At 38.8% G+C, this 27,429-nt stretch overlaps 2 protein-coding genes and 1 non-coding gene across 6 annotated transcripts in view; all 3 read right to left on the reverse strand.

Annotated features, from left to right (window-relative positions):
* MSH4 (mutS homolog 4) overlaps positions 1 to 11,303 on the reverse strand; it is a 34,053-nt gene extending 22,750 nt beyond the window's left edge. The window contains exons 1-5 of the mRNA XM_075759087.1: positions 10,952 to 11,303; positions 8,921 to 9,085; positions 3,864 to 4,027; positions 1,178 to 1,288; positions 1 to 116 (exon numbers count right to left, since the gene is read on the reverse strand). Of these exons, the coding sequence (XP_075615202.1) occupies positions 1 to 116; positions 1,178 to 1,288; positions 3,864 to 4,027; positions 8,921 to 9,085; positions 10,952 to 11,228 (833 nt within the window). The 5' untranslated portion in view covers positions 11,229 to 11,303. The remainder of the gene's footprint in view (positions 117 to 1,177; positions 1,289 to 3,863; positions 4,028 to 8,920; positions 9,086 to 10,951) is intronic.
* Positions 7,704 to 26,936, reverse strand: RABGGTB (Rab geranylgeranyltransferase subunit beta). 4 transcript variants are annotated; one of them, XR_012836461.1, is made up of 11 exons: positions 26,563 to 26,688; positions 25,910 to 26,017; positions 24,629 to 24,826; positions 22,088 to 22,193; positions 20,940 to 20,992; positions 20,710 to 20,820; positions 19,362 to 19,487; positions 18,396 to 18,545; positions 15,387 to 15,545; positions 8,921 to 9,085; positions 7,704 to 8,075 (listed from the first exon to the last, which is right to left on the reverse strand). XR_012836461.1 is itself a non-coding variant. In XM_075759089.1 (10 exons), exons 1-9 carry the CDS (start codon positions 26,590 to 26,592, stop codon positions 15,405 to 15,407), a joined length of 1,023 nt encoding a protein of 340 aa, XP_075615204.1. In that variant the 5' UTR covers positions 26,593 to 26,688; the 3' UTR covers positions 13,114 to 13,954; positions 15,387 to 15,404. The 4 variants fall into 4 exon arrangements, 3 of the variants coding, with proteins under 3 accessions (XP_075615204.1, XP_075615203.1, XP_075615205.1); XM_075759089.1 differs by lacking the exons at positions 7,704 to 8,075; positions 8,921 to 9,085 and adding an exon at positions 13,114 to 13,954; XM_075759088.1 differs by lacking the exons at positions 7,704 to 8,075; positions 8,921 to 9,085 and having other exon boundaries at positions 13,114 to 15,545.
* LOC142602852 (small nucleolar RNA SNORD45) lies at positions 25,665 to 25,747 on the reverse strand. Its single transcript, XR_012836671.1, has one exon. It is a non-coding gene; the product is annotated as a small nucleolar RNA SNORD45 (small nucleolar RNA).
* Positions 26,937 to 27,429: the final 493 nt, after the last annotated feature.

The following is a 27,429-nucleotide window of genomic DNA, read 5'->3' on the forward strand; positions in this document are numbered from 1 at the left end:
TTTGATTGAACCTCCATGAAAATGGTGCTGAATTCAGATGCACACAATTGTTCTATGTATTCCAAACCCTTTGTTTCATTGAAGTATTTTCTTTGGACAGTTGTAAAGGTCACATTCTGTGAAGATGGGGGGAAAAGCAAATAGTTTAAAAACTTGCAGAGAATTTTTCATCAGACAGACTTCTCTGTTTTTCTAGTGGCATGTATTTCTGAGAAAATCTATCAACTGATTCAGCAATCTGTCTTTGTAGAAGTATTCATACTAGCTTACTAGTACAAACCAGCCACACTACTGTTACTCATCTTTCCTTCTCTCTGGTAGTAAGTACATATAAAACCGCTCATACTACTGTTCTAAGCAAATTAACATAGGCTTTTTCTTGGATATTGCTTTTCCTCTCAAGAACTAGCCACTCCAAATTTTGAATTTAACCTGGATTTGGTTAAAATTAATGACTTTTCAGGAAGAGTTATTTTCATGCTAGCATCAATGCTCACATTCAAATTGTAATTTTCCCTTGCCAAGGTTTAAGCCCAAGGATCATTATTAAGTCTTCAATGCTGAATAGGGAACAAAGATATGCAGGTCAACGTAACCGAATGCGTGCAATGCGCGAACGATTTATGCAAGAAAAAGAGAAAAGGTGAGGAAGTAGAAGAGGACTTCTCATGAAGAACCATCAGCAGTGTAGACATGGAAGCAATTCATGCAGTTTCTTAAAAGTCCTGAGGCTTTAATACTCATAAATTACATATACTATTTCATCTCACCCTCTTTTACCCTGCCAGTGCTCTTTTTCCTATTCTGTGATACATTAGCCCCATCTATTTATCAGGTTGAGAGAATAAAGAAGGAGCAAAGGAAAACACTTCATGTTTTCATCTCTGAATCTTTCCAAGGTTCAATATTGCTAAAATTACCTCAGTGCCACAAATTCAAAGCTTTTGGCTTTAATCAGTAATATACTTATCTCTGTAATTGGCAGGATTAGAACTAGCAGTGTTAGAGCTGCATTTAGATTATTCTTTACCATGGTAAAATTAGGCCCCAAAATCATAGAAAACACAAAATCTGACTACATGTAAAGTTTTAGAAGTTGTGGAAAACTCTCAAAACAACAATCACATAAAAGTAATCAACAAGAACACTAAAATATGGAATGAAATTTACAGCTTACCTTAAAATGTTCTGTTATCAGACTGAACAATTTTGTTGTGTTTCCCACATCACAAGCGGTGTTTGACATTATTATTTCTAGTGGTGTTAAAATCTTGAGTTTGGTAATAACCTGGGGAAAAAAATTCAAAATAATTCAATAAAATCCATATATAATCTAAAATATTTTTACATGATAATGAACCAGCAATAATTACAGAATCCTTATATATTAAAATCACAGTTCCAGTCTTGTAAATAAAGACCAAATCTTCTGCTAACTTCCATACTAGTCAGTCAAATTTCTCTCTATCTATAGATACAGATATATAAATACACATGAAACTAAATTTAAAAAAAAAAAGTATCTATCTTCTGTTATTTAAACACAGAAACAGGGTTGTCGTAGAAGCAAGAGATAAATATCCAAAACTATATTCCATGGCTACGATGGGAGAAGGACTTATTTTCAGCAGATGGCAGCTTTCTGGGCTGACAGCTGAAAAATTAATGGCGCTCTGGAAGATGAAGAAATGCAACAGGTCTGAATATTAATTTATCTTTTGACTGAGATTTGTATCAGACTTTGTTCTAATTTCCTCTTCTAACATTCATCTAGGTCTTACCTTTTTCACCATGGCTCAAAATGCATATATTTAAACCAGCTTTGCTCTGATTATGTGATAAACACATGCTGTAGGGATTCAAAGTACATTATACCTTTTTCTATTTGTTTACTTGTCCTGGTTTCACCTGAGATAGAGTTAATTTTCTTCATAGTATAGGAAAGGACAAATATAATTATGCATTTATATTCATTTACATCACCATCCACAAATTCTCAAGGGATAAACATGAAAAAAGAGACTATATTTGAAGGGTTTAGAAGTTAAGATGTGAAAGAAGGGACCAATAACAATGGAAAGGTGAACAAGTATAAAAAAATTACACAAAATAAATAATCTAAGGGTATTGGGGGTGGGTGGGAAGGAGACCTGTTGCTGACTGTCATATGTGATAATCATTAGAAAGCTTTTTTCAGAGGCATCACAGTTAAAGCAAACCTTGAGAAACTTAAAGAATATAAGAAAACTTTACTGAATTACTTTACAGAATATTCAAAAAGAAAAGAAAATATAAGAAGCTTGATATCAATCACTAGCAAAACACAGATAGTGACATTGCAGGAAAACAGTTGATCAGCAGATAGACAGTATTGTTAAAGGTATTAGAGACTAAGATAAGAAACTAGGCCATGTACTGCATCTGGGAAAAAGTAGTTGTATACTAGCAGCACTTTTTTTTTTGACTGGATGGTTATAGAAAATATAAACTTATCAAGTTACAAACCTGAGTAACAGAGAAGAAAGTCATGTTATCATAATTCAAAGACAAAGTATGAAAGGCTTAAGATAAGTAATTATATATTATCATTAAATTCAAGACAAAACCAAAGGTAAAGGGGTGGGGAAGGAGTTTGGTCAGATAAAATACTTCCCAGTTTGAAAAAGATAAATGTCATGGGACAGTAATAGTTAACCCTGACACAGTAGAACAGGAGAGACTCTAGACTATAAACACAGCTACTGCTTGATAAAAATAAAGCCTTTTACTCTTAAAGCTAACTGTGATCTTTATGAAACCATTAAAATTACTAAACAATTTCCTTAAAAAAAAATCTGAAGTTTCCTTGCAGAAATCTAGTCATCTGATTCTTTTGATTACATGGGGCTTTTTTTTTTTCTAAGTACAAGCAAATCAATTCTTCACTTTCAAACCTTTAAGTGAATTGTTATTTAAGTTGCCACATCATCATCTGAATGTCTAAATTTTCTCATGCACCCACATTTTCAAGGTACATGTCTCATTTTGATTTTTAGTACTGTGTATTACAGAAGTATTTCTGTAGCTGTCAGGTTTAGCATGTACTTATGTGTGTCAAGACCAGGATAAGCTTTAAAAGCACTAATGATCAAAAAAATGACATTATACAACATATTATGTTATTTTAGTAAATAGATTAGATATATTCTGAGTCATATCTATTTATTCTCCTAATTAAATTTAGAATTCATTTCTTTGAATACTACAAAGATGACATAAGCCACATTATTTTCTAGCATGTATAACTACAACAAAACTATTAAATAAGATGTTTTATTAATGCTGATGTTGCACAAACCAGAGAGATTATTCTCCAAATTAATGTAGAATATGCAGTGCTGGTAGGCAGAACACTTGGCTGTAAACTGAGTGAATTTAATTTCTAACTAACAGAGAAGTATTTATGCAACCATACAAAGCCAGCCCTACAGTTACCCTATCCCCCCTCCCCCACATTTATGCAGTTCTGGTCTCAGAGTTGTTCTGCCTGATTAAAAATCTTTGCAAGTTCTACTATCATGTATTGCCCAATGCTCTTCAAAACAAGGCATCTCGCTCTCACATAGTTCGAACACTATTTTTTGCAGAAAGGCTATTTTTCTTCTGCAAAACTTTCTTTCCTCTTTATCTAAAATCTGAGGCACAGTCAAGAAAATAGCGGTCCTTTCAACACTGCACATTTTCTAGAACTTGTTACTCTCACTTTTAAGAAATTTCTTCTACAAACTAAAAATTTAATTTCCTATTAGTCATAAGCTTTGTGAAGAAAGTAAGTCACAATATTTAGCCTGTAAGGGATATAACAATTAAGTATACAACAATACCTTGGCATAAGTTGTATTGTCTGCAAACTGTGATAATATCACCTCAGGATTTTTTAAGTCAATGCTGGCCATTCCTACTTCACCTCTGGCAAGACCTCTTCCTTCTACTACAGCTACAATAACCGACGCAACAGTATGAGCAGAGACTGCAGATGAGGATGTAACTGTAAAATAGTTGCATATATTCAGTTACAAGTCACCTCTTTACATTCACAGAATCATACTGACATTCCAAGTGAAATATGTGTTTACATTTCCATAGCTATGGAAAGCCCTTTCAATTTACCTACCTTCATTAAAAATTAAAAATCCTGGTTGTTGAACTCCTTACTTGCCATACCATACAGACAAGGCAGAAGTTCCAAAGTATGAACATCATACTCTTATGCTAAAAGTCTGATGGAATGCATTCATTTAAGATTGTCAGAACTAATCATGCTTCTGTAGCAAGTGAAAATACAGTTTCTGAGTCACTGTCTGTACTAAACAAAAAAGACGGTTAGTACATGCCAAAAGGCATGCCTATTACTAAACATTTGCCATTTAAATTCAAAACGATGCAGAGCTATTACTGCTAGTTAAAATCAGGTGTATTAATTGCAGAGAGATACTGTAATATTCCACTAAGAGTACCACTCTGATCAAGATGGCTTAAATATTGTCAAGTTAGGGGAAACGAATGTCTTATATATACGTTTAATCTGACTGACTTTACGCTAAACTTATTAAACTCTTCTAAAATAAATGTATCTACAGTACGCTTGAGACCTAATAGTTTGACATTTTCATTTTGGCATGTTTTTTAAAAAACATTTTTAGTATCTTAAAATTGGTTTGGCTTAATTTTTTCCCAAACTCAACTAATCTCACCTCCTTCTTCAAATACAGAATCATAGAATCATTTAGGTTGGAAAAGAACATTAAGATAATCGATTCCAACCGTTAACCCAGCACTGCCATGTCCACCACTAAATCATGTCCCTAAGCACTGCATCTACATGTCTTTTAGATACCTCCAGGGATGGTGACTCAACCGCTTCCCTGGGCAGCCTGTTCCAATGATTGACAACCTTTTTAGTGAAGAAATTTTTCTTAATATCCAATCTAAACCTTCTTTGGCACAACTTGAGGCCATTTCCTCTTGTGCTATCACTTGTTACTTGGGAGAAGAGACCAACACCCACCTCACCACAACCTCCTTTCAGGTAGGTGCAGAGAGCGATAAGGTCTCCCCTCACCTTCCTCTTCTCCAGGCTAAACAACCCCAGTTCCCTCAGCCGCTCCTCATCAGACTTGTGCTCCAGACCCTTCACCACTCTGTCGCCCTTCTCTGGACACGCTCCAGCACCTCAATGTCCTTCGTGGAGTGAGGGGCCCAAAACTGAACACAGTACTCGAGATGCAGCCTCACCAGTGGGGACAGGGGGATGATCACTTCCCTGGTCCTGCTGGCCACACTATTCCTGATACAAGCCAGGATGCTGTTGGCCACCTGGGCACGCTGCCAGCTCATGTTCAGCCAGCTGTCAACCAGCACCCTCAGGTCCTTTTCTGCCAGGCAGCTTTCCAGCCACTCTTCCCCATGCCTGTAGCCTTGCCTGGGGTTGCTGTGACACAAGTGCAGGACCCGGCACTGAGCCTTGTTGAACCTCATCCAGCTGGCCTCGACCCATCGATCCAGCCTGTCCAGATCCCTCTGCAGAGCCTTCCTACCCTCGAGCAGATCGACACTCCCTCCCAACTCAGCGTCATCCGCAAACTTACTGAGGGTGCACTCGATCCCCTCATCCAGAGCACTGATAAAGAAATTAAAGAGAACTGGCCCAGCACTGAGCCCTGGGGAACGCCGCTCGTGACCAGCCACCAACTGGATTTAACTCCATTCACTGCAACTCTTTGGGCCTGGCCATCCAGCCGTTTTTTTTTTTACCCAGTGAAAGGTACGCTTGTCCAAGCCACGAGCAGCCAATTTCTCCAGGTAAATGCTGTGGGATACCCAGCTATCTCTCCGAGACACCCCTTACAAAGATTAAGTGTGAAAATTAAGATTACAGCTCCTCAACACCTAATGTCTTCCTTTCTGAAGCCCTTAAACCTCATTTTCTTATCTAGGGTCTTTCTTTTCCTATATAGACAAAACTACCACGCTGCTGCTCTAGCAATTTGCCCAGCATAACACAGCAAATCTACTTTGGGATTGTACTATAGACCTACAATATACCTGATGTTTATACCTAAACTAAACTCTATAGAGCTATGATTCCTAATCTCATGTCATTCAGATCCAAATAGCTAATTTAAAAAAATAAGGAGAAATGACTGAAGAGAAATTTTGACACATTCCTTCACTTCACTCCTCCCACACCACTTCACACAGTACTGAACTTTAAATAGCACTGAGTTAAAAAACAACTGCCTTCTAGCACTACTGTTTCAGTGCCTAAAACCTAAGCTGTGAGCCAATAAGGACAGTCTGAGAGATGAGGTATCATCTGCAACCAGAATCAGGGGGATAAATTACTGTATAAAATGAGCTGATCCTCCCACTTCTCCCCAACTTCCCTCTGGGTGTCTGCCATCACAGATCTGTGCAATAATATGTCCTAACCAATAGTAATAGAGTCCCCACACACCAAATAATGCTCCAGTATTTAAGAAACACTGCTCTTAAGTGCTAAGTTACTGTACTTCCTAAATATGGCATTTAACTAATGGGGTGATGTCCATTTTAATTCAGTATACTGAACTTCTTTTAATCTCTGAAAGACCAAAAATATGTATACAGTGCTCCTTTTAGTATCTCAGCTAATTTTTGTTTCATATTTGCAAAATGGTATTACATTCTTCCAAATTTTATTGGAGAAGCTACTGATGACGTTTTATTTGGAAATCTGCAACCAAAGATTGTGAGACTGTGCTATTCAAATGAGCAAACGTGTAACTTGCTGAGCGATACTGAAGTAATTACTACACTATGAAAAGCCGCTGCTACATGCACTTCGGTAACTTCTCTGACAAACTGGAAAAATCCTTCATGACCTCAATCTTCTTAACTTTCAGCTGAAAGGCAAATAAACCTTGTAATAGCTGAATTGAACAGATTTTTCACTTAATCCTTCTTGAATTCACTTAAATGTTCAGCAGATATGCCATTATTAAATAACCATTAAGTCTAAGTTATCCAAAGAAAGAAAAATACTTGCGTATACAAGGCATGCCCCATTTATACTTTCAAAAATGTCTAAACAGCATTGGATTTTCATAGCATAGTCATGTTTACTGATATGAAACACCAATAAACTCTACCTACTTCATAGTGATTATTTACATTTTTTTCCACCATTACCTTCCCTTGCTCTTCACAGAATTCACTCTCCAAAAGCAATGGAATGAGTATTCTCAAAACAGAACAATCCTGCTGAGAAGACATAATACAGCAAACCTGCCATTTTCTTCTGAGTAAACTCAATTTGTACCCCAAGAATCAAAACTAATCCTACCAGGAATCTGGAAGGATAAGATTAGAATCCTACTTTATCGAACAACTTAAGATTAAAAGGCTGCTTGAATTGCAATTGGCTAACACCTCAGCGAAATCTTTGATGCTGCACACAACCGACTCCGAACCTTTATTTATTCTACCTATGTTCTGTAGGCCACAAGATGTCAGCAAGAGCATTTACATAAAGTTGCATCTGAGGCCTGTTGAAAATGTAATTGTTATTCTGAATCGTCTACTCAGAATATCCCCTGGCCCATAATCATCAGCTGATCACAATATTAACTTTTCTTTTACAAGCAACTAAAAGATTAAGATAATAATACGTATTTTAGATGAGGTATGGTAATTACACAAATTTTATTTGGAAGATGGTTAGTTTTTCAGTTTGTCACACTAAAAAAATATAGTGACCAACCAATGTTCTTCAGAATGATATTCTGGATATGCTGTCTTCAATACAGATCAATGAAAGACAGATCAAAGAATGTCACATACAATACAGCAAGCATAAACAAATATATATACATACACATAAGAACATATATACCTACAAACACATGTAAAATCAAAAGAAACTGAAAATGTGGGGGTTTTCTCATTGTTAAGTTGCTTAAAGTCTAAAGACATCTGCTCTGTGGGTTTCAACACCATAGTGCCTGTGATTCCCCAATTCCTGGAGTAGTCACAAAGAAAACCACATATCACAACAGCTGTAAGAAATTACAGACTTCATGTTACGTACATTTTGCAAAACCATAATTCAATTCAGTAGCAAGTGGAGAGTCAATTTGAATTCTTAGCAGGAATGGTTTTTTTGGTTTTTTTAAATCAAATTTTAAACAATGTAATTGCTTCAGAGAAATACCATTAAATAACTTTAAGAACACTAAGACTAAACTGGTAATGATTAGTCAGACTGTGAAAGAACTAACTTTGAATCCCATTACTTCGGCATTACCAGAGCTCACAGATACACATAACATGGCACAAGGCATCAGTACCCTACCCTGTAAGACAACTTCGACCATAAGCAGCACTGCAAAATGTACACCCAATGAGCTACTGTGTAAGCGTTCTTCTGAAGATCTACTGCTCTACACCTTTGAAGATGCCAGCATAAAATGCATAAGACTTGCATCAAGAATCCTGAGAATAACATCGTGATATGTGATGCACAACATATTACAAGCATAAAAGAAACCCTGATTAAGAATGTACATAAATTTGGGCTCTTCAGTTCAGTCACCACACAAACCAGCATGTCCACAAAAACAATTAAATTTTGGACAATTTGAAAAAAGTCTAAATTCTAACCATATTGATAATTTACATATGAATGCAAATTGGTAAGAGGTTGCAATATGAAAACACCTACTCAGCACCTAAATTAGTATTTTCCCTTAAGCATCTTTCATTGGCAGGCATCCTCTGTAGTACAAAACACATTGTTTTGTGTTTTGAATATATTTCAGTATCTTACTGTATCACATTAAAAGATAAAGTATATGTAATATAACAACATTGGACTATTTCCTTTAAGAGCTGTTAATCTTACCTGAATATCCCATAAGTGGGGTATGGCTTCTGCAAACAGATCTACTAGAAGAGAGGGGTGTTTTTCCTATACGTGTACTATTCAGGTCTCGCATTGAAGAAGAACTCGTGAGATTCAATGTGCTAGCATTTTCTACACAAGAACTTTTGTCCCCAAAATGTGATTCTGAGGAGAGGGGGGGAAAAAAATTCACTTTTGAAAACAAACACACTAAATTGCATATCATTTAACTGAAAACACACAGCCATTTTTTATTCAGAAAGCAATATAGAAATATACTGCTTAGAAACCTTTATTTTTCTTACTAGAAAGAGAGAAAAAAAATCTTTAAAAGCTGAACATTCTTTTTAAAAAGGACAATAAAAGAACACAAAGAATCATGCTTAAGAACTCCTCTGCTTGAGAACGATCTCCCTTTGAATTTATGGGGTTCAACTTTCAGAAATCATAAAATCATCCAGGGTGTATTTGTCATCTGCAGTTTCTTTTACACACACATCTTAAGACTTACCTACATTTTTAAGTCCTGCAAAATCTCTTTTTCTCAGATAATTCTTTAAGCTATTTAAAGTATTTTACTTACTTTCAGTTCTCTTGAGATTACCAAAGCCAACATCACATCCTTAATCTAGCTTGGATAACTGCTTTTTAAGATGATTTGAAATATAAACAGAGTTTTTCCATTTAAAACTTAAAAAATTCCAGGTATTAAGAGACATGCAAACCCAAATGTTTCTGTTACTTCTATTACCTTAAAAACGGATCTACAAGACAAAATACTTCGGTAGTGTTCTCAAATGACCCACTAACTGCATGACATTTTCTCATGGTTAGTACAAAAATACTTACAGTACTAGGTGGTTTGTTTTCTGTTTGTTGTTTGGGGTTTTTGTTTTGTGGTTTTTTTTTTTAAATCTTACAAAACTGACTTTGGCAGCTGAAAAAAACCCAACATTAGTTCAGACTGAAATGTTTTTGAGGAGTGGACAATCAGCATTGCAATGCATATAGATGGTTTATAAAAATAGCATTTGCCTATAGTTTGCATAAGTTAACTCGGAAGCTTGGCAGAAGAGACTTTGCTATTATCTTAGAATGTACTGAATCTGGCATAACATGGGGAAAGAAGTAATTTTAAAGATCGGATGAACCAAACCATCTATTTTCAAAAACAACATTTAACAAATAAGTTATGCCCTACTCCAATTAGCACTCTAAGTTTTGGCGGTTTGTTGTTTCGGTGGGGTTTTTTTTAGGATTCTTGACTGATGATGTACATTATCCAAAACCATGTTACGTTCTTCCCGATTTATGCATAATGGAGATGTACATACTTCAGAATGTACTTCAGCAAGCGTTAAAAGAATTTCCAATTCTTCTTATAGTTTTTTCCACTGGAATAAAATACCATTTGAAACATTTTTTTTCTGCCTGTCAAGATACAGACTTGGATAGTACGATAAAGTCTTCCAAACTTGATGCACACGTGTTCAGTATGCAGGAGTTGTTGAGGGGTCTCGTCCTTAGAAGGGAGCCAGGAGACTGGTGTTAACAGCAGCTTTACGTAAAGATGGCTAACAGCAGTGCTGCATTGTAAGACCACAAGTCTTACAACATGTCATGGATAACAGCGCTTAAAACTATTTCAAAGGCCAGGCCAAAAAAACCCAAACCAAACCAAACCCAACCAACACAAAACCAAAACCCGTAACCAACTGAATGTCATTCAGGTGTCTAGTAAAGCAAATATTGTGTTGCAATTCAAACCAGTTCATTGACCCCAACAGGGAACTCAGATACTGCGATCTCAAAAGCTTACGTAAAGAAAATAATAAAGATTTATTTAAAAGAAATGTGAGAAACGACTACCATTGTTCTGACGGGATGAACGAAAAAAAGGGGTCACTAAGATGAGCAGATGCTGCTGCCTCCTTCTCAGTGCAAGCACCGCTTGTAACAGCTCTTTCAAAGCTCGACCCAAGCAAAGCGGGCAGGAGAACACAGGAAAGGAATGGAAACGCAACACCGCACCTCCTCTTCCAGGAACTGGCGGCTTCACCCTGCTACCACCGGCAGCCCGGCTGGGGGCGAGGCCTTCCCCGCTGGAGCTACTCGGCCTCACCCCACCTCCGGAACAGTCGCCGGTGCTGTCCGCCGTGCTGCGCGGCGTCTGCAGCAGCCCAAGGGTATAGCGGGGTGTGTGCTCCACTCGCCCATCCAAACCCGACGTGGAAGAGCTGCGGCCCGTATAGGACTCTGAGGCGGCCGCCCGTCTACATGCGCTCGCCTTACTGCTTTCTTTCAACATCGTCACCTGGCCCACAACGGGCACCACCTGAGGCTCCGTGACAACAGCCAAACCGCCGCCACCGCCCCCTCCCAAAATGGCGGCAAACGCCGTCCTCCCGCGCATGTGCACAACTCTCACACGCAGACCACGACCGCCCACCACCTACCCCAGAGCCGGCAGCGCTGCCGCGCGCCTGCCGCCTCGTGACGCAATGGCGCGGGGGGCCGGTGCCGGGAGCCCGGCGGGGGGCTGCAGGTCCGCTCCCCCGGCCCGGGCCGAGGCGGCGTTCGGGGGTTAAAGGAAAAACTGTAAAGCTGCAGTTACTAGTGCAGCTCTAAACGGTACAATAGCGAACAGAGCTGCTGAGCGTGCAACAAGTGTCACTATTAATATGCAATTAGTCAAAGCGTCACCGAAATTCGGGAAGAAAGAAAACTCCTTAGCGCCAATTTAGCGCGAAGAAGCAGGCGTTTCCTTTGATTGCAGCGCTGGGGGTCAGGAGGAGAGTTCCTCACCTCAGGCACACCTGACGCTGGTTCTCTTGTCATATTTATACACAAGTGTTACAAAGATGACAAATACAATAATTGGTTCCTATTTCTTCACCTAGTATGCAAACTAGAAGACCAGCTCAGTTCTTTTCTCCGCCTCTGTCTTTCATGTAGGTGCTATAATTTGGGTAGGGGGCTTATGGGTGGGTGGTGGTGGGGACCCTGGGCCGAATTCCCTTTCCCCTAGTTTCTCAATATTTCGGTGTTGGTAATTGTTCGCTATGTGCCTCAGGAAGATCAGGATGCTGCTGGAGGCAATGAGTATCCTCCCTTTCTGCAAAGTCTGTACATAAGGACCTTGAAGTGTCTCATAGCTCCTCCTTGTTATCATGATGTGTGGCAGGGGCTCATTCTAAGAATCGTTAGCCTTCTACCTAAAGTAACAATGGACAGTTTCTTATTACACATAAGGAGGCTTTCGTTACAAGCCTATCTTTTTTTGCTACAAAAGGGTGACATGGGAACTCAAAGAAATTACCTGCTATGCTCTTTAAAACATGCATAAAGCATTTAAACATATTTTGTCCCACATTCATTCTTCAACATTCAGAGGCTGTTTTAGCAGGAGCTTCACAGACATCTTCCCCTTGCTCAAGAGTTTAGATCCCAACAGATCCCAATAAAACCCCTAAAGCTTGTTTACATCTAGAATTGTCTTAAATATATATCCTCCTATGCACGTTTTAGTAGAACACTAACACTGCTTTGTATATTAGCATGTAATACACACCACAAACTGTTTCAATTAACATTTTGACTAGACATTTTGTCTCTCGAACTTAATACACCTGCATTAAAAAACGCTCCAAACTGAAGCCAGGCTTTACTAGGCCACAAGTCTTTGTGGACAGTTGTAGTTTGATGGCTGCCCAGCTTCGCAGTAGACATGCTGTCAGTTGCAGCTCCTCAGCCGGTATCTGAAAGGCATTGCCCTCAGCCTCCGAGAACAGGGACGCACTCCCAGCACTGAGCGTCATCAGTCAGCTTTAAAAATCTGAGCATCAGAAACTTCAATTTCACTGCAGAGCAAAGGATGGAAGGCAGCAGGTGCCTATTCCAGTTACTGCCACTATCCTCAATGTCGAGTCCTACACTGAACTTTCCATGTGCATTCAGACTCCTGAAGCTGGTGTTACACCTTTTCCTCTTCTCTGACAGAAATCCAAGTGTATGGCGAAAAAAGCAGAAACAAAAGGAATGTCAATCTTCCACCTTCCTTCCTTATGGTCACAAATCATATAGCGGAATTCAACTAACCAAGCTGTCTCAACAAAACTGAAAGGAAACACCTTTGGAATAAACCACGTTATCTCTGGACTTGACCATGTTCTTAGAAGGTAACAGAATGGCTGTTGATTTCCCCATGCATGTACAGATTTTATTTTAATAAAAATATCTACAGACACACAATTTTATGTACCTGAATCATTCATTATTCTTTTGCAATTTCTCACACAGCATCTTGCAAAATTTATTGCTGGGAATATTGGTTACACTACAGTACTTCAGATCAAGTACTAAGATGTCAGGATCTTTCCATAGAAATATTTCCATTGAGAAAAAAATGTTATGAAAGTACAAATTTCTGAAAGCCTTTAATAAAGGACCTGTAACTGAAGACTGAGAAAAGTAGATTAATTACAGCAAAGTTTCTACCTACATAAGCTCAGAAAATAAAAATCTTATCAGTACTTTTAACAAAACAGAGGTAGACAATAATAATTAACATAGACACACTGGGCAACTTATATTTTTCACAGTACATTTAAAAGAAAATGTGATTTTTCTTTGCATAAGAAAAATTGTGATGACTCTCTACAGTATTTAAAAAGACCTGATGTAAAGAATGGAAGAATATTTTAAAGAAGTTTTTTGTTTGTGCACAGTCACTCCCTTTTTAACCTATAATCTTTTAAGATCACCACAAATCCCCGCTGACTTAGGAAATGAAGTTGCCCAGACCTTCTTCAGAGAAAAACTCCAATATTAATAGGATTTCAACCTACAGTGAAGTGTTCTACACTGCCATGAAGTATCACCCACATATTAATTCCCAGGGTGTCACCCTCTATACTAGACTGGAAATTCTGAAGAGGATTCTATTTTGTCTATACAACATGGAAAAAATGGCAAATTCCTATGTACTGAACAGTCTTTCCTTAGATGAAAAGAAGTGGCGCTTGCAAAGGTAACCTGAAATGAGAAAAATTTATTTTAAAATTTTCCATGACACTTTACAGTTAAATAAAACCTGATGAGTGCTCTCATTCCCTCGCACTCAACACAAAGCCTACTGTAACTTTTTTCCAAACCTTGAAAAAGAAATTAATTCAAGGCTTTGACCAGAGAATTCATCAGCTAAAGAGAGTAGGGTTTTTACCTTATCCAAAAGTCTGTAGAGAAGGCTTAAAAAAAATTCATTAGAAATACGTGAGCATTCGAATACACATTCTCTTTGAAATTCTCTACAAGTAAAGGTCTACCAAAAAGTTACTTTGTCCAGTTCTATCTTACTCTCTACTAACATGAATAGGCTGGATAAAACTAACCAGGTGGCTTTTAAAACTGTGTTTGAAACAACTTTTAGACCCTCATTAAGTACAGAGATTATCAGAGACTTCCTCCCCTTCATGATTACCTTTTACTGTATATTTCAACTGGAATACCATTCAGTCTCAGCCAGGGTGTGTGGAATGTAAGTTAAGAGGTAATTTTAGGGCTTCTGTGAGGACAAAAAGGACTTCATCCTTCAGAGACCAAGTATTTTCCACGGCTAGTTTTATTCTCAATTATACCACAATCAAGTGTTGGCAATTATAGTCTTAAAAGCTACGAAAGCAGGATTTCAAACCAGCAACAAATTTAGGATCAACTCTATATTAAGTTACAAGTCATTGTCCTATGGAGACCTTCTCTTGAATGCTTAATGTTAGCAATTTTCACTATACATATTCAAGGTATGCTCTATTTAAAATATCAGCGAAATTTTGTCTAAGGGACTCATCAATAAATGAAGACATTTATACACTTAATGGAACCATAATCTTTGTTTTCACTGGTCTCAATTACTATCAGAAGAAAAAGCTTCTTTCTCACTATATGAAAGTGATGGCAAACAAACAGGCAGAATTAAATACACAAGCGTGTGGCATTAAGTGCATGGCTTAAGTAGGGTTTTGTTTGGTGTTTTATGTTGTTGTTGGCTGTGCTGTTTTTTGTTGTTGTTGCTGTTGCTGGCTGGGGTTTTTTTCATATTCTTTTAAAGTGCTTTGTGTGATCCACCACCAAAACATGCTTGTGTAAAGACAGATGCGAGCACAGCTGATACAAAAATTAAGCATTCACACTATTGCTTTGACTTGAATATTAAAAAAAAAATGCAAAGGCCCATATATTTAGATACAGATTAGAAATGTTTCTACATCTCTTATATACAACCAAGACCACATTACACTCAGATTCTTAGAACCAGCCTGTTCTGATACAGTTTACAAAGTGACAAAGTCCACAGTAAACCTATTGCTTTACTTTCATAATGTAAAGGCATCTCAAATAAGAATATGCTAACAGTTTCAGAGATAAGATGACTTAAATCAGTAAAACAAAAGCAACTGGGCATATCAACCTTTTGTCTCTTCGAGGCTTAGTTCACAAGCTCAGGCTGTACATTTATTTTTCGAAGGACATCTTCTGGCATACAAAAGACAGGATTGACGGCCTTAATTTGTTCTTCTCCTAATAAAGATAGTCCAGCAATTCCAAATAAGGTGTGAAATGGATCCACCTGGGAGAAGAAAGAAAGTTTGTGTCTGTTTCCAAAAGTCAATCAGCTTTTCGTTTGTATGGAATGAAGCTTTTGTTTGCTAGCAAGCAAATCTCCATGGATGGAGAAGACAATGCAACCAAACAAACCTTCATTTGTGCCGACAGGCAAGACAGTTTCCACAGCATGCATTTACAATACTACGATTTACTCAATGTTTGTCGATTGCTGCTAAGATGATTTTCAACTCTGAATTTAGCAGGAAGCACTCATATGTCTCCATTAGCATGCAGTGTCATAGGGTAGCAGAAGCTAAGATAATAAAAATTTTAAAAGTAAATTTGATCATCTACAAGTACCACTTCCATAAATTCCCCATTTGCTCTTCAGCAACATTGTAATACTCTTTAATGGTGTCTGAATACAGCTGTGCTGTAAAGCCTTGAGAGGAGAGCAGCAAACTACTGTGCTAGAAAATGAAAGGAAAAAATACAAGGAAGAAAAAACCAGAGGAGACAGGAGCAGTTATTTGGTATGCAAGTACTCCTTCACTGTACGAACCTTCCCTAAAAGCAGCTATCACCACATAACTGCAATAGACTATGAAGTCTCATGACAAAAGCATCCTGTCAGTGGAGTTAATTAGCCATTCTACAAAATCCTATCCGAAAGTACCTGTGCTGTCTGGTGCAGTGTATATCCTGTTTGCACTAGTGGAACCTCTGGATCTCATTGCAAGGGTTCTATGCTGCAGTAAACTAAGCTGATAACAGCCATATACAGGATCTCCAACCATTGATCACAGCCTAGAAGGTTCAAACTACACTAGCACGGGAAGTCTTGCTCCTCAATGGTTTGGCAACATCACAGGTGTGGTCAAAGCTCACGCATGTTTACTTGCTCCTGTCCAGAATGAGTACATGGGCCATTAGAGGAGGGGTAAAATAAATAAGTATGTAGAAAAAAAACCCGACCAAAAAAAACCAAAACCAAACCCAACACCTATACAATTTAGGAATGGCAAGGCAGAATTTACTTCTGTAGATGGACAGGACCAGAAGGGGAGACAGTTCCCAAGGGGAAGCATGCAAATCAAGTTACATATTCAGCCTCCTGATGAACAATATGTACGTTCAGGGAAACCCAGATTCCTAGAACAAGTATCTACTGCTATGTTGCCTGCTCCTTTCTGCAATTTTCTTTAAAGCAAATAAAAAAGGAAAAACCTGCTGAATTACAACTAAGAGCTAATAAGTACAGCTACTAAGTGAAGTTATTGAGAACTAACTGCTTGGAACTTAAAAAAAGATAACAGAGCTGCCTTATTGTCAAGTGGTTCAAAACCTGAAATACAATCACAGTGTCAAATCAAAATATTAGAACCTAGAACTAATTAAGAAACAAAACAAAAACTAAATACCTCCCCCCAAAAAAATCCAACCCCCCAAAAAAACCAAAACCACCCCCCCAAAAAAAAGCCAAACCAAACTAATTCAAACCAACCAACAAAACAACCCAAACACACACCCACACACCAACAACCCCACACACACACACAACCCACCCCAAAACAACAGGATCTGTTAGGAATCAGTTTTTGCAGGAACAAAGCAAAAACCTGCAGCCATCAACATTTCTATGTCAGCATCCACTTCAATGAGTAAAAATAATACAAAATGACTGCTAACATAATATGCAAAAACTCTCCCAAAGGTGCCTGCATTAGATACAGAGGAAAGGCTCTGCACAGTTGCTCTGCCAGCAAGACAAACAGCTCAAGTTTAATCTTGAAGCCAGAAAAGCATTAAGACTTTAAGTGTTAGGCTTTTCTTGGAGAATTCTGAAAAGGGAAAAAGTCTTTCTGTAAGCTCCTTAGAAATACAAAAACCTTCCCATTTTAAGAACACCAGAACACTTTGCAAATGACAGACCAGAGTAGAGATTTATCTGCCTCCCCCAACTGCGAATCATTTATCAGCTTGCAAAGAAATAGAAAGTTACATCAGTTTTTAATGCATTTGTGACGAAAGGGAAAGACGTGGCCAGCATCAATAAAACTAGCTAAGACTTCCCCCTTGACAGTTGACAAATAAGCAGCCAAGTGTTCTATAGGAATTGCACTGAGGTCTCATAATACTTTTATCTGTCCAGCACCCTTAAAAGATACAAACTTTATTTGCCGTTTTACCTGGACAATCTCAATTAATTCCGCTTGAAACCAGAGAGAACAAGACCAGCTAAACCGTAATTGGTCTCTCAACCAAGCAGAAAATCCATACCACCAGCTTCTTCATAATGTTATGACAAAAGCTGCTTCCTCCCTCACCTAGACAAATGTCAGTAAGAGCATTTATTCAGTGGCTGGGCTGGCACAGAATAAAAGTTAGTGTATAAGGATTCTTAATAAAACCTTACGACTCATTCAGATCAGGCAAAACCACCAAGAGAGTTGAAGACTACTTAACCTGCACTGGAGTCTAGTTTGCTTATTATTTTACAAAACAAAACAAATCCCCAGATAACCCGCACATCCCAAACACCCCCGCACCAAACATTTTTACAGAGATCTTCCAAGTGGTCTTGTGAGAAATGATTTGCGTGGCATGTGTTACAGGAACCAAACCAGAATTTGTAAGGAATGGCAACTGACTTCAGTGGGGAATACTACGGTGCAAGTGCAACATAAAACACGTGCTCCACAACTAAGCCTTTGAAAGCAACCCTACTCTGTTCTTTCCTTCAAAGTAAACTGCAAGCTCTACAAAACGCTTACACCTGGATCATGAGTTGAGTTACACTCAAACGAGAAAACATACTTTTTCAGTTGAAATTTTCAATTAAGTATGTTTTATTCAGTAAAGGATTATTTACCATATCTCCTGGTCTGTCTGCAAATCCTCCAGTCTCCTCATCCTGGCAAGCCAAAATAAAACAGCGCAGTTTCTCTCTGTCAATCCAATGTAACCTACCAATCATCTTCAAAGATGCTAGCACCCACCATGAATAACATACATCAGGTAACTGGGAAGCAGAGAAGCAGATTGTTACTTGATTTTGTTTTAAACATGAAGTTGCAAAATGTATTGGTGATGCTGCAAATTACTAGGTGTGCTGTCATAATACCGTTGGCAGAGAAACAACACTTAAAAGAGTTTTTGGGTAAGAGAGAAGAAAGCTGTCAGATGCAGTCTCTTTTCAGAGGACTTCCCTTTTTCAGGAAGGGAAGGTCTCTTTTTCAAACCTCTTCCCTTCTTCAAGAAACAAAACCACAAGGATGTGATTTTGAAACAGCCTTCACCAGCTGTAGGAGAGGCTAAAAAAACACAGCACCTTTTTCAGGAGCACTTCATATCAACCAGTTTTTGTTTTTTTTTTTTTTTTTTTTTTTTTCTTTTCTTCAAAAAAAAAAAAAAAAAGTCTGCTGGTTACCTATTTGCCAGTGGGATTATTCTAGGTTACACAATTTCCTAGGGTGAACACTATTACACCTACGATTTAGATCCAGTAAAACAGTGGGTTTTGTACAAATACTACGGCAGAGATCATTCCAAATGTAGGAAAATATTCAAGCCCTGATTTAACAGGATACTGGTTCAAGTGGTCAGCAAGACATACTTCAGTATGTGTACTTTCCTAAACTGAGGACTCAAACTAAGCACAGCTAAGGACTGCATGGCAAGTGTTAGTGACAAAATGAAGAATCAAAATGAAGGCCTGACTTCTTTGAAAAGTTTACTAAATAGTTCCTAGAAGCCATGACATTTTCTAGAAGTACTTCAGTTTTAGAAAAAATCATCTCTACTGAGGTGTGAACAAGCAGAAGAAGCCACCCGATACCTTCTCTGGTCGTCCGTTGAGACCTCCAGAAGGTAACTGACGTTCACAAAGCCACCAACCCAGCAAGTCGACATTTATTTGATGCAACTGGTCTGTTATAGCCAGAAATCCTGTGCAACAATAGATCTAAAATTACAGACATAAATTTTTTGTGTATTTGAAAACTAAGTATAGTTTAGCAGACTAAATGCAGGAAGATGTCAAAGCAGAAATGCAGTCATACAAACACAATACAAAATAAGCACACATTTCAACTTTTAGTTTCAAGTGAGTTTTACTTTTTCATTAGAAAAAAGTGTGTTATTGTTTCAGTTGCTTTTGTATAAAAGTACCAGTTACACAATGTAATTACAGAACAGTAAAATTTTACTAATATAAGACATCAATGCAAAGTTTGGAAAAAGATCAGGCAGAGACATACAGTTTTATTTTAAAAAACACTCTCAAGCCAGAGTACTCAAACTCTGATTTCTGTGGGCTGGATATGGCCTTTATGACAATTTTGCATCCAGCCTATGGTTTGTTCCTGTATGTGCCTCTTAATCTAAGGCTTGTGGACAGCAACTAAAGACCAAAAGAATTCTCTTGCAGAAACAGGTTAACCCTGATCGTTAACTGTCCTGGTAGTCCCACATACACTTAGTCACATCAGGCTTACTTTCAATGTGCCGTATGTGCATTGATTAATTTCTGTTCTTTTTTTCCTGGGAAATAACATTTACAGTGCAACAGCACACTCTGGTCATGTTTCATGCGGTCACTAAGAAAGCAGCCAAGCGCACATGGCAAGAAACCAGAGTATCAACTGAAGCCTGCTCATAATTGCCTCTTCCTAATAAAACACACTCCGAAAAAGCCAACAAAACACTCAACAAAAGCACACATCACAGGGATGTGCCCATCCAAGAATACTGCAAAATAAATGTGATATTCCCAGATAAATTTTGAACTACTGTGCAGGCGAAGGAGTTGCCCTTCACAGCATTTTAAGTACAACCTATCTAACCCTCACAAGAAATGCCAGCTGTGAACAGAGTGGGTTCAGCCTCTTAATCCGACTTCCTTGAACACCGTCTAGCCATTTAGCCCGTATGGGCAATGCTACTGCAGATAAAACTGGTACACAGGGTATATGTACCATTTTTTTTTCCTGATTTAAAAAAAAAAAAAAAAAGGGAGGGGTAGAAAAAAACCAACACTGTTTCTCAACAAAATACCTCTAGTATTTCCATGTGCTGAGGTGAATCCTGGCTATGGCATCGCTCACCATAATTATGCAAAATACACAGGTATAGGCAGTATATGATGCTTGCTAATTTAAAACATTTCCATATCAAGAAAAACTCACCTGTCCTGCGTGTGACTCAGAACCTGGTCTACAACCAAATCCTCCATCAAAGTTCATACAGGACAAGACAAATTCTACTGCTTTCTGCACATCAATAGCATCCAGTTTTCCCTGCAAGTCAGAAAAGCAACCAATGTCCTTTATATTCTACCAAGCTCATTAACTACAGAAAATTCAGCAGTACCAAAGAGAAGATTCTGTACTCGTGCAAGTAATCATTTAGGACTTACCAGAAGTGCAAGAGTTGCTGCAGCACAGAAGGAGAACCTTGTATCTACTTCTCCTAGAATGTAGAGGGAAGGGAATGAAATAAGAATGTTTCTATTAACAACAACAAAAATACATTTAAATCACCACTGAAAATGTGGAACAAAATGTTAAAATACTAGGTTTTACACTGAACAAGAAAAATCAGCCAAAAACTGCCCCCGCACTGTTTCCTTTTCCAGCCCATGGATTACTTCTTCAGTAATTTAGAAAGTGTACATTACAATTGATCTGTATGTTTACTGCGCATAAAAGTGAACAACTCATTTTGAGCTGGTGTATAGTCATACATATATCCAAATTAATTCAACTAGCGGTAATTTAGAAACAACTACATAGTTTTAGAGTTTATCTGTAGTGCTCTACTAGATAATTGCAGAGCAGTGGACTCAATACTACTTGGAAATGACTCTTGATCTGCCTTAAATCTGAGCAGAAGTAGAAGCCATTTTTGTTTTCAGAGAAAGACTGATGAAAGTTGCAAGGGGTTTTTTGCATATTTATACCTGGAAGCTGAACCAAAAATGCTACACCTATAGTAGAACGATTGATCGGCAAGTCCATACCAACATAACTCCCTTAGCACAAACTCTGAGCAATTTATACCTGAAGTGAAAAATTTAAAATTGAACCCAGTTGCAAACATTCTTTTTTTTTTGGTCAAACCAATGCAAGACTTATCACGTTAAGAAATCCACAAGCCGAAACAGAAGCTAATGAGCACAAAACCAGTTTTTCTCATTCCCATACAGTGAAAGATGCTTTCACAGCTGACATGGATAAAGTTCATAACTGACTGCCATTAAATAGCAAGCATAAAACATTCCTTATGGAATAGCATACCTAGTGTAGCAAAGTACTGTTAAGTTACAAACGCCCAAAGGTTATCTTCTTTAAGAGCTGGACAATTCATTTTTAATACAAGAATGGAACTGAAGTTTAGAGTATTTAGGAAAGGAATGAAACGCAGCTCTGTCCTTCACACCACCTCCTTTTTTATAACTCACAAAAGTGTTCACATACAACACATAAAAGACCATCCAAGGAAACTTATGTTCACAGACTTACACATCTCAACCCAGTCACTAAATTTTAAAGATCTAAAAGTTACCCCATTTGTCTCCAGCAAATGATCCATCTTCATTTTGCAAGCTCTGTATATATTCTACAATTTTATTTACATCAACAACATGGAGACTATCATATAATATAAGAATCTGGAGAAAAAAAAAGACACAGTAACAATCAAAGAGAGGCAAAAATTTTAAAAAATTATTTTTAAAAAATCCTGGAATTTAGAAAAGACTGTGAATACTATTTGGTAAGGTTTATTAAAATAAATTTCATTCACTGCAGTTCATCTATCTCTGACTAAAAACTTCAAGAAATTCTCAAATGCAAGTATAGGCAATTCAAGCTGAACTCTTCCATGCTTTGTTACATTCCAACTTCCGGCTCCCCTTTCAAAAACGTATTCAGGTTTATTTGTTTTTATGTTAGCATTATGTAGAGCAGAGTTTTGATGGTTAATTTTGTACTGGGATAATGACATCCTAGACTTAGAAATTTGTAGTGTGTTCACTCTGCTACTCAGACACGTGCAAGTGTAAGTTAAGCAATTAGTTACTAATACCACTTACAGTCCAAGTCTGTCAGCAATGATTAGTTTTGAATTATAAGATTTTTATTTACATTCAATTTTTAAATATAACGAGTAGAACCAAATTAGTAATTTAAGAAAAAGCCTGAACAATATGATTAGACACAAACTGTACAGTCAATATATTCTGGACGAAAAATAAAGGTCATAGTAGGGAATACAAAGTTTCCTGAGGTAGCACTGATGTGAACCAGCAAACCCGTACGACAATGTCATGTGAAAACAATACTGTTCCTGAGCCCCAGCTGGCTTTGTGGTTTTACTCATAACTCGCATAATTTGTAAAGAGAGTAATTAAGAATTAATTTTAAGTAGCATAATAGAAAGAATAGTTGAAACTAAGCAATATTGTAATGTCGATCCTGAAAAATACCAGCAACTGTGACTCTGAACACCTAGAGTTAACTGGAATCTTTCAATTGTTAACTAAAATTTAAGTCTTATGGAAATGCAAAAAAGAATGTACAACTCCAACATAAAATATGTAATCATAGCATGCTCCTTAAAAAGCGAATCTGAACAAAGTACTACTAATTGTGATCAAAGGAAGACGTGACACGAGCCTTTAAACATTCTGGATACATAGATAGGACTAACCGGTGTTTGTTCACTAAGAATACGCATGCTCATTAAGACACGCTGGTTAAGTTTACCACAAAAATTTTACATCAGCACTCGCTAACGCTTTTCAGCTTCGCAGATCTATGGCTGCATTCAGTTAGGATGAAAATATCTCCTAGTAACATAAAGTGGTTATTTAAGAACTAACATCTCTAATTTGTAAAAGTAAACAACCTCAAATTGTATCCCCTTCTCCTTATACCGGATTAGAATTTGTGAAAGAAGGTTGACTGGATAGTTTGGAAAAGCTCAAACGTCATAGCCTAAAGAAACTTTAGTTTCCTGGTTCTCAGAGTAATTCCAGAACGAAAGCGGTGATAAATATCAACTTTAGAGCAGATCATACACACCAACACTCACCACTGACCCAAGAAAACAGCATTCTTCTGTCCTACCTAAGGGTTTCAAATCTAACACCTTAAATCGAACACACTTTCTTCCTAAAACAGGATGCTATCTTATTTAATTGTAACACCATTTAAAGACTGCTTCCGTACGACTGGACTAGCGATACGTTACGCAAGCCATCAGGCAATTGTTCAGAAGCATTTGAGCCTTTTTGGTATTTTTTTTCCACAACTCTTTGCATGAGAAGAGAGGGGTGGGGAGGGGGGGAAAAGGACACGAGATAATGAGAAATTAAAATCTATAATGGAGATAGTTACGGTGAAAAACTAGGATAGAGAATTACTTTTTCCTCAGGGGAAGAGTACACACCAAATAAATAAATAAAATGCTCAACAGACTGGTATAATTTTTAAATTATGTTCAGGGTTTAGGTTTTTTTTTTTAAAGTTTTTAAGTTAAGACACAAAAAAAGCAGATTTGAGGAACACAACAAGAATTGGCTACTACAATGTTTCTTTTGTATAGGACTAAAGTGTAAACACACTACACATAATTATACATATTACATAAATATATAGTTTATATAAGTATTGCATAATTATAATTATGCTATAGCAATATATACATTAAAAAATAAAATCCAAAACTTTATGCTTATTCTGGTCGTACATATCTTTCACCTCAATGTGCACTAAGAACTTCTAAAATCCAAAATTATCTAAAAAAATCTCCAGTAAAACCTGTAACTAAGAAGTATTTCAAGATGACTGTTACAGAATTTATCAAGAATGCAGTCACCATTAAACGATCATTAAAAGCACAACATTCCCAGATCTGACATGCTTTTAGGAAATGATACAGATAAATGCTAAAGTTTTGTCCATTAGATTTTTTTTTTAATATGGTACTGAAATAGTTTTTGCCACTGGCATCCAACAGCACCTGGTTTGCAAATCTGCAGTCATCAAAATCATTAATTACAAATGTGGAGGTTTTTTTCTAAAATTACCCTGTTAAATTTACCTGGACAGCACTGAGGGTATACAGAAGATGCGGATCATGACCTATGCTGGCACTTATTCCGCCACACTCATGTTGACATGATTTGATGAATGCCAGAATTTCTTCTTTGTTCATTCGGTGCAGCTGCCCCATGAGATCCATTGCTGTCAGCCCCCAGTAAACACCACTCATCCTCAAATACTCCGACATACAGTATTCCTAAGTAGTGCATTATTTTAGTTCTTAATCAGATAAGCACATCATCAATATAGTCAAAATATATTAGTTAACATTTACAAACAGTTTATAACGTCAAACATCTTCCATCCCATTAACAACTTACTACGTATCAGCCACTCACGCACATTCAGTACATCATGCACGTGTGTATATGCACACGCATGCGTACAAGCACATACTACTTTCCCTTCCTCCCTTGTATTTTCTAGTTCAAAGCATCAAGTTCAATGCCAACTTTGACACATACAAGTAGTTAGGCACCAATTCACTTCAGATCATCAGTTATTATGCTGGCATCCAAACTACCAGTCAAATTACTACCCCAACTAGTCTCGAAAATAACAAGTCCAACATTTTACGAAACTTACTTCCAAGCACTGAAATTGCCACAACCTAAAGTTGCATTATTAGGAAGTGAAATCTCATATTGAATTCTCTTGCATTGATTACATCACCTATACCACTCATAAACATTATTTTCTACATGCAGTATTTTTTAAGCACAAGAGCAACAATCATAAGCAATAGTGCTTAGAGGTCTTTTTTGGATGGTACAGATAACTGCAACTTTTCTTCAGACATAAACAGTTATCAATGCTTTTCACCTGCTGGAACTGGAATCCTATTGTTGTGGGCTACGTCTGATAACCTATGACTATAAAACTGATGCTAGATAAAGTGTTTATTGAACCTAGTAAGCATGAAGCAGTGCTGTGGCAAGATTCAGTATGCTGTCGCATCAAAAGAGCGACACGTAAATGCAGCTATACTCCCTGTGCTTTCTAGCGGATAAAGAAGCAGCAAGCAGTTCCTTTCCCAGGTCTCAGAGTAATTCTAGAGCTAAACTGATAATCTTCAGGATTATGCTCAGATAATACATGCCAAAACTCATCACAGACCTAGGGAAATTAACAAAGACACCCTTCTTTTATACTGTGGATTGCAGGGCAAGAAACAATTAGCCCGTGAGCATGCATCTAACCCTTAACTCTGAGCTAGTAAATAAAGGTTGCTATCACTGTTAGTAAAACAACAGCTGTACTGAAACAAACAGATACCTACATAATCGTCCTTCTTTGTTCCATACGAAGCTATGTAGTCTGCATGCTTCTCCGAAAGTAACGTGCTCGGGGCATCGGGTTTTATTATAACGTCCTTTTGTGGCGTCCCCTGCAAAAGGTGCCAGCAAAACGTCAGTCGTGTTGCCAGTTCGAGAGGGTTTAGCAGCCAGGTACCAGTTAGTCAGCACCAGCAGCAGTAACTGCACACAGACATCTGTCTGCTTTGAACACGGGGCAGGTTTTATATCTCACATCGTCACTTTTCAGTCTGGCTAAATCCTTCCCAGGGAAAGCGAAGCCTTTCATAAGGCTGAGAAAAAAGTCACCAATTCGCCAGAAATCAACCGGAGCCCTTCGCGGCGCCCCGCCCAGGCCCCGGCCGGGGCTCCTCAGGCCCCGCGCCCGCCGCCTCGCCACCGCCAGGCCCAGGCCCAGACCGGGCAGCGAGCAGCAGGAGCGCTCCCGGGTCCGCTCTGGAACCGGAGCGGCGAGCGCCACAACGCCACCACGGCGGCCGCTACCGCACTAGCCCGCGCCGGCCTCCCGCCCCGCGGAGCAAAGCTGTAAATCTGCGCGTCGCCCCGAAGACGAAGGCGTGGGCTCCGCTGGCCCGCCGAGCCGGGCCCTCTCCCCTTCGCGGCGAGCGATACCTACCATGTTCGCCGGCCGCACCGGAAGGAGCATCGTGCTGCGGGGCGGAGCAAGAAGCAGCGCCCGGCAGCGCCCTGCTATAACTGCCCACGGCGCCCGCACCTGCGGTCGCGGCCCGAGACCGCGCCGAGGGCAAGGCAGATAGCCCGCCGAGTGGCCCCGGTCGGTACCGCCTGCGAGGCCTGCCCCGCCGTACGCGAGGACCCTCGGCCGCCTGGAGCTGCCGGTGCGGCCCCGTCGCTATTGGCTCCCGGAAGGCTGCGGGTCGCTCCCATGGCGGACGGCAGGGCAGCGCCGAGGACCCGCGGCCTTCCTGGGGCGAGGAGGGCCATTCAGTTCCGCCCCTCTCCCGGCAGCCCGGAGCAGTACCTACGGCCGTGCTGCAGGGCCGGTGCCGCACAGCGCCGGGGAGGCTGCAGCGGGCCCGCGGGAGGGGCCCCCCTCCAGCCCGTGTGCGCGAAGACGTTCCGGCTCGCCACAAGTAAAGGTTATCTTAAAACAGCTGAGGGAGTAAATTTAAAGTATGCTAACTCCAGCTGTGCGCTTTCTTGCATAAAGCAAACAGGACAACATCTAGAAACAGCTTCAGGTGCCTTCTGTTACCTCAGTTCTATGGGAAAGCAAATCCAAGAATTTAGTCACAGAGTAGGTAAGGCTAATTGTTCTTCTGTTCAAAAAAGAACCAGAAACCAAACACTTTGCTTACTAATTAAAACTGTCTAGGATGATTATGCTACTGATTATCAACACTTGATGCTGGCACATCCTACACAGAACCACACCTGGCAGAAACACCATTTTGATTCTATACAATAAATATGTATAATGCTGGCTTGCACAGAACAGTCAAAAATACGCTTTTTTTTTTTA

Source organism: Balearica regulorum, chromosome 8 (assembly GCF_011004875.1).
Source record: "Balearica regulorum gibbericeps isolate bBalReg1 chromosome 8, bBalReg1.pri, whole genome shotgun sequence".
NCBI lineage: Eukaryota > Metazoa > Chordata > Aves > Gruiformes > Gruidae > Balearica > Balearica regulorum.

What these genes read in the sequence shown, in the direction of transcription:
- RABGGTB (XM_075759089.1), bottom strand. Translation starts at nt 26,592, where the DNA reads ATGCTCCTTCCGGTGCGGCCGGCGAACATG. An exon ending in CAGCAACTCTTGCACTTCTG is followed by an intron (nt 20,821 to 20,939) that starts GTAAGTCCTAAA and finishes TCTGACTTGCAG; the next exon opens with GGAAAACTGGATGCTATTGA. An exon ending in TCAACGGACGACCAGAGAAG is followed by an intron (nt 18,546 to 19,361) that starts GTATCGGGTGGC and finishes TCTGCTTCCCAG; the next exon opens with TTACCTGATGTATGTTATTC.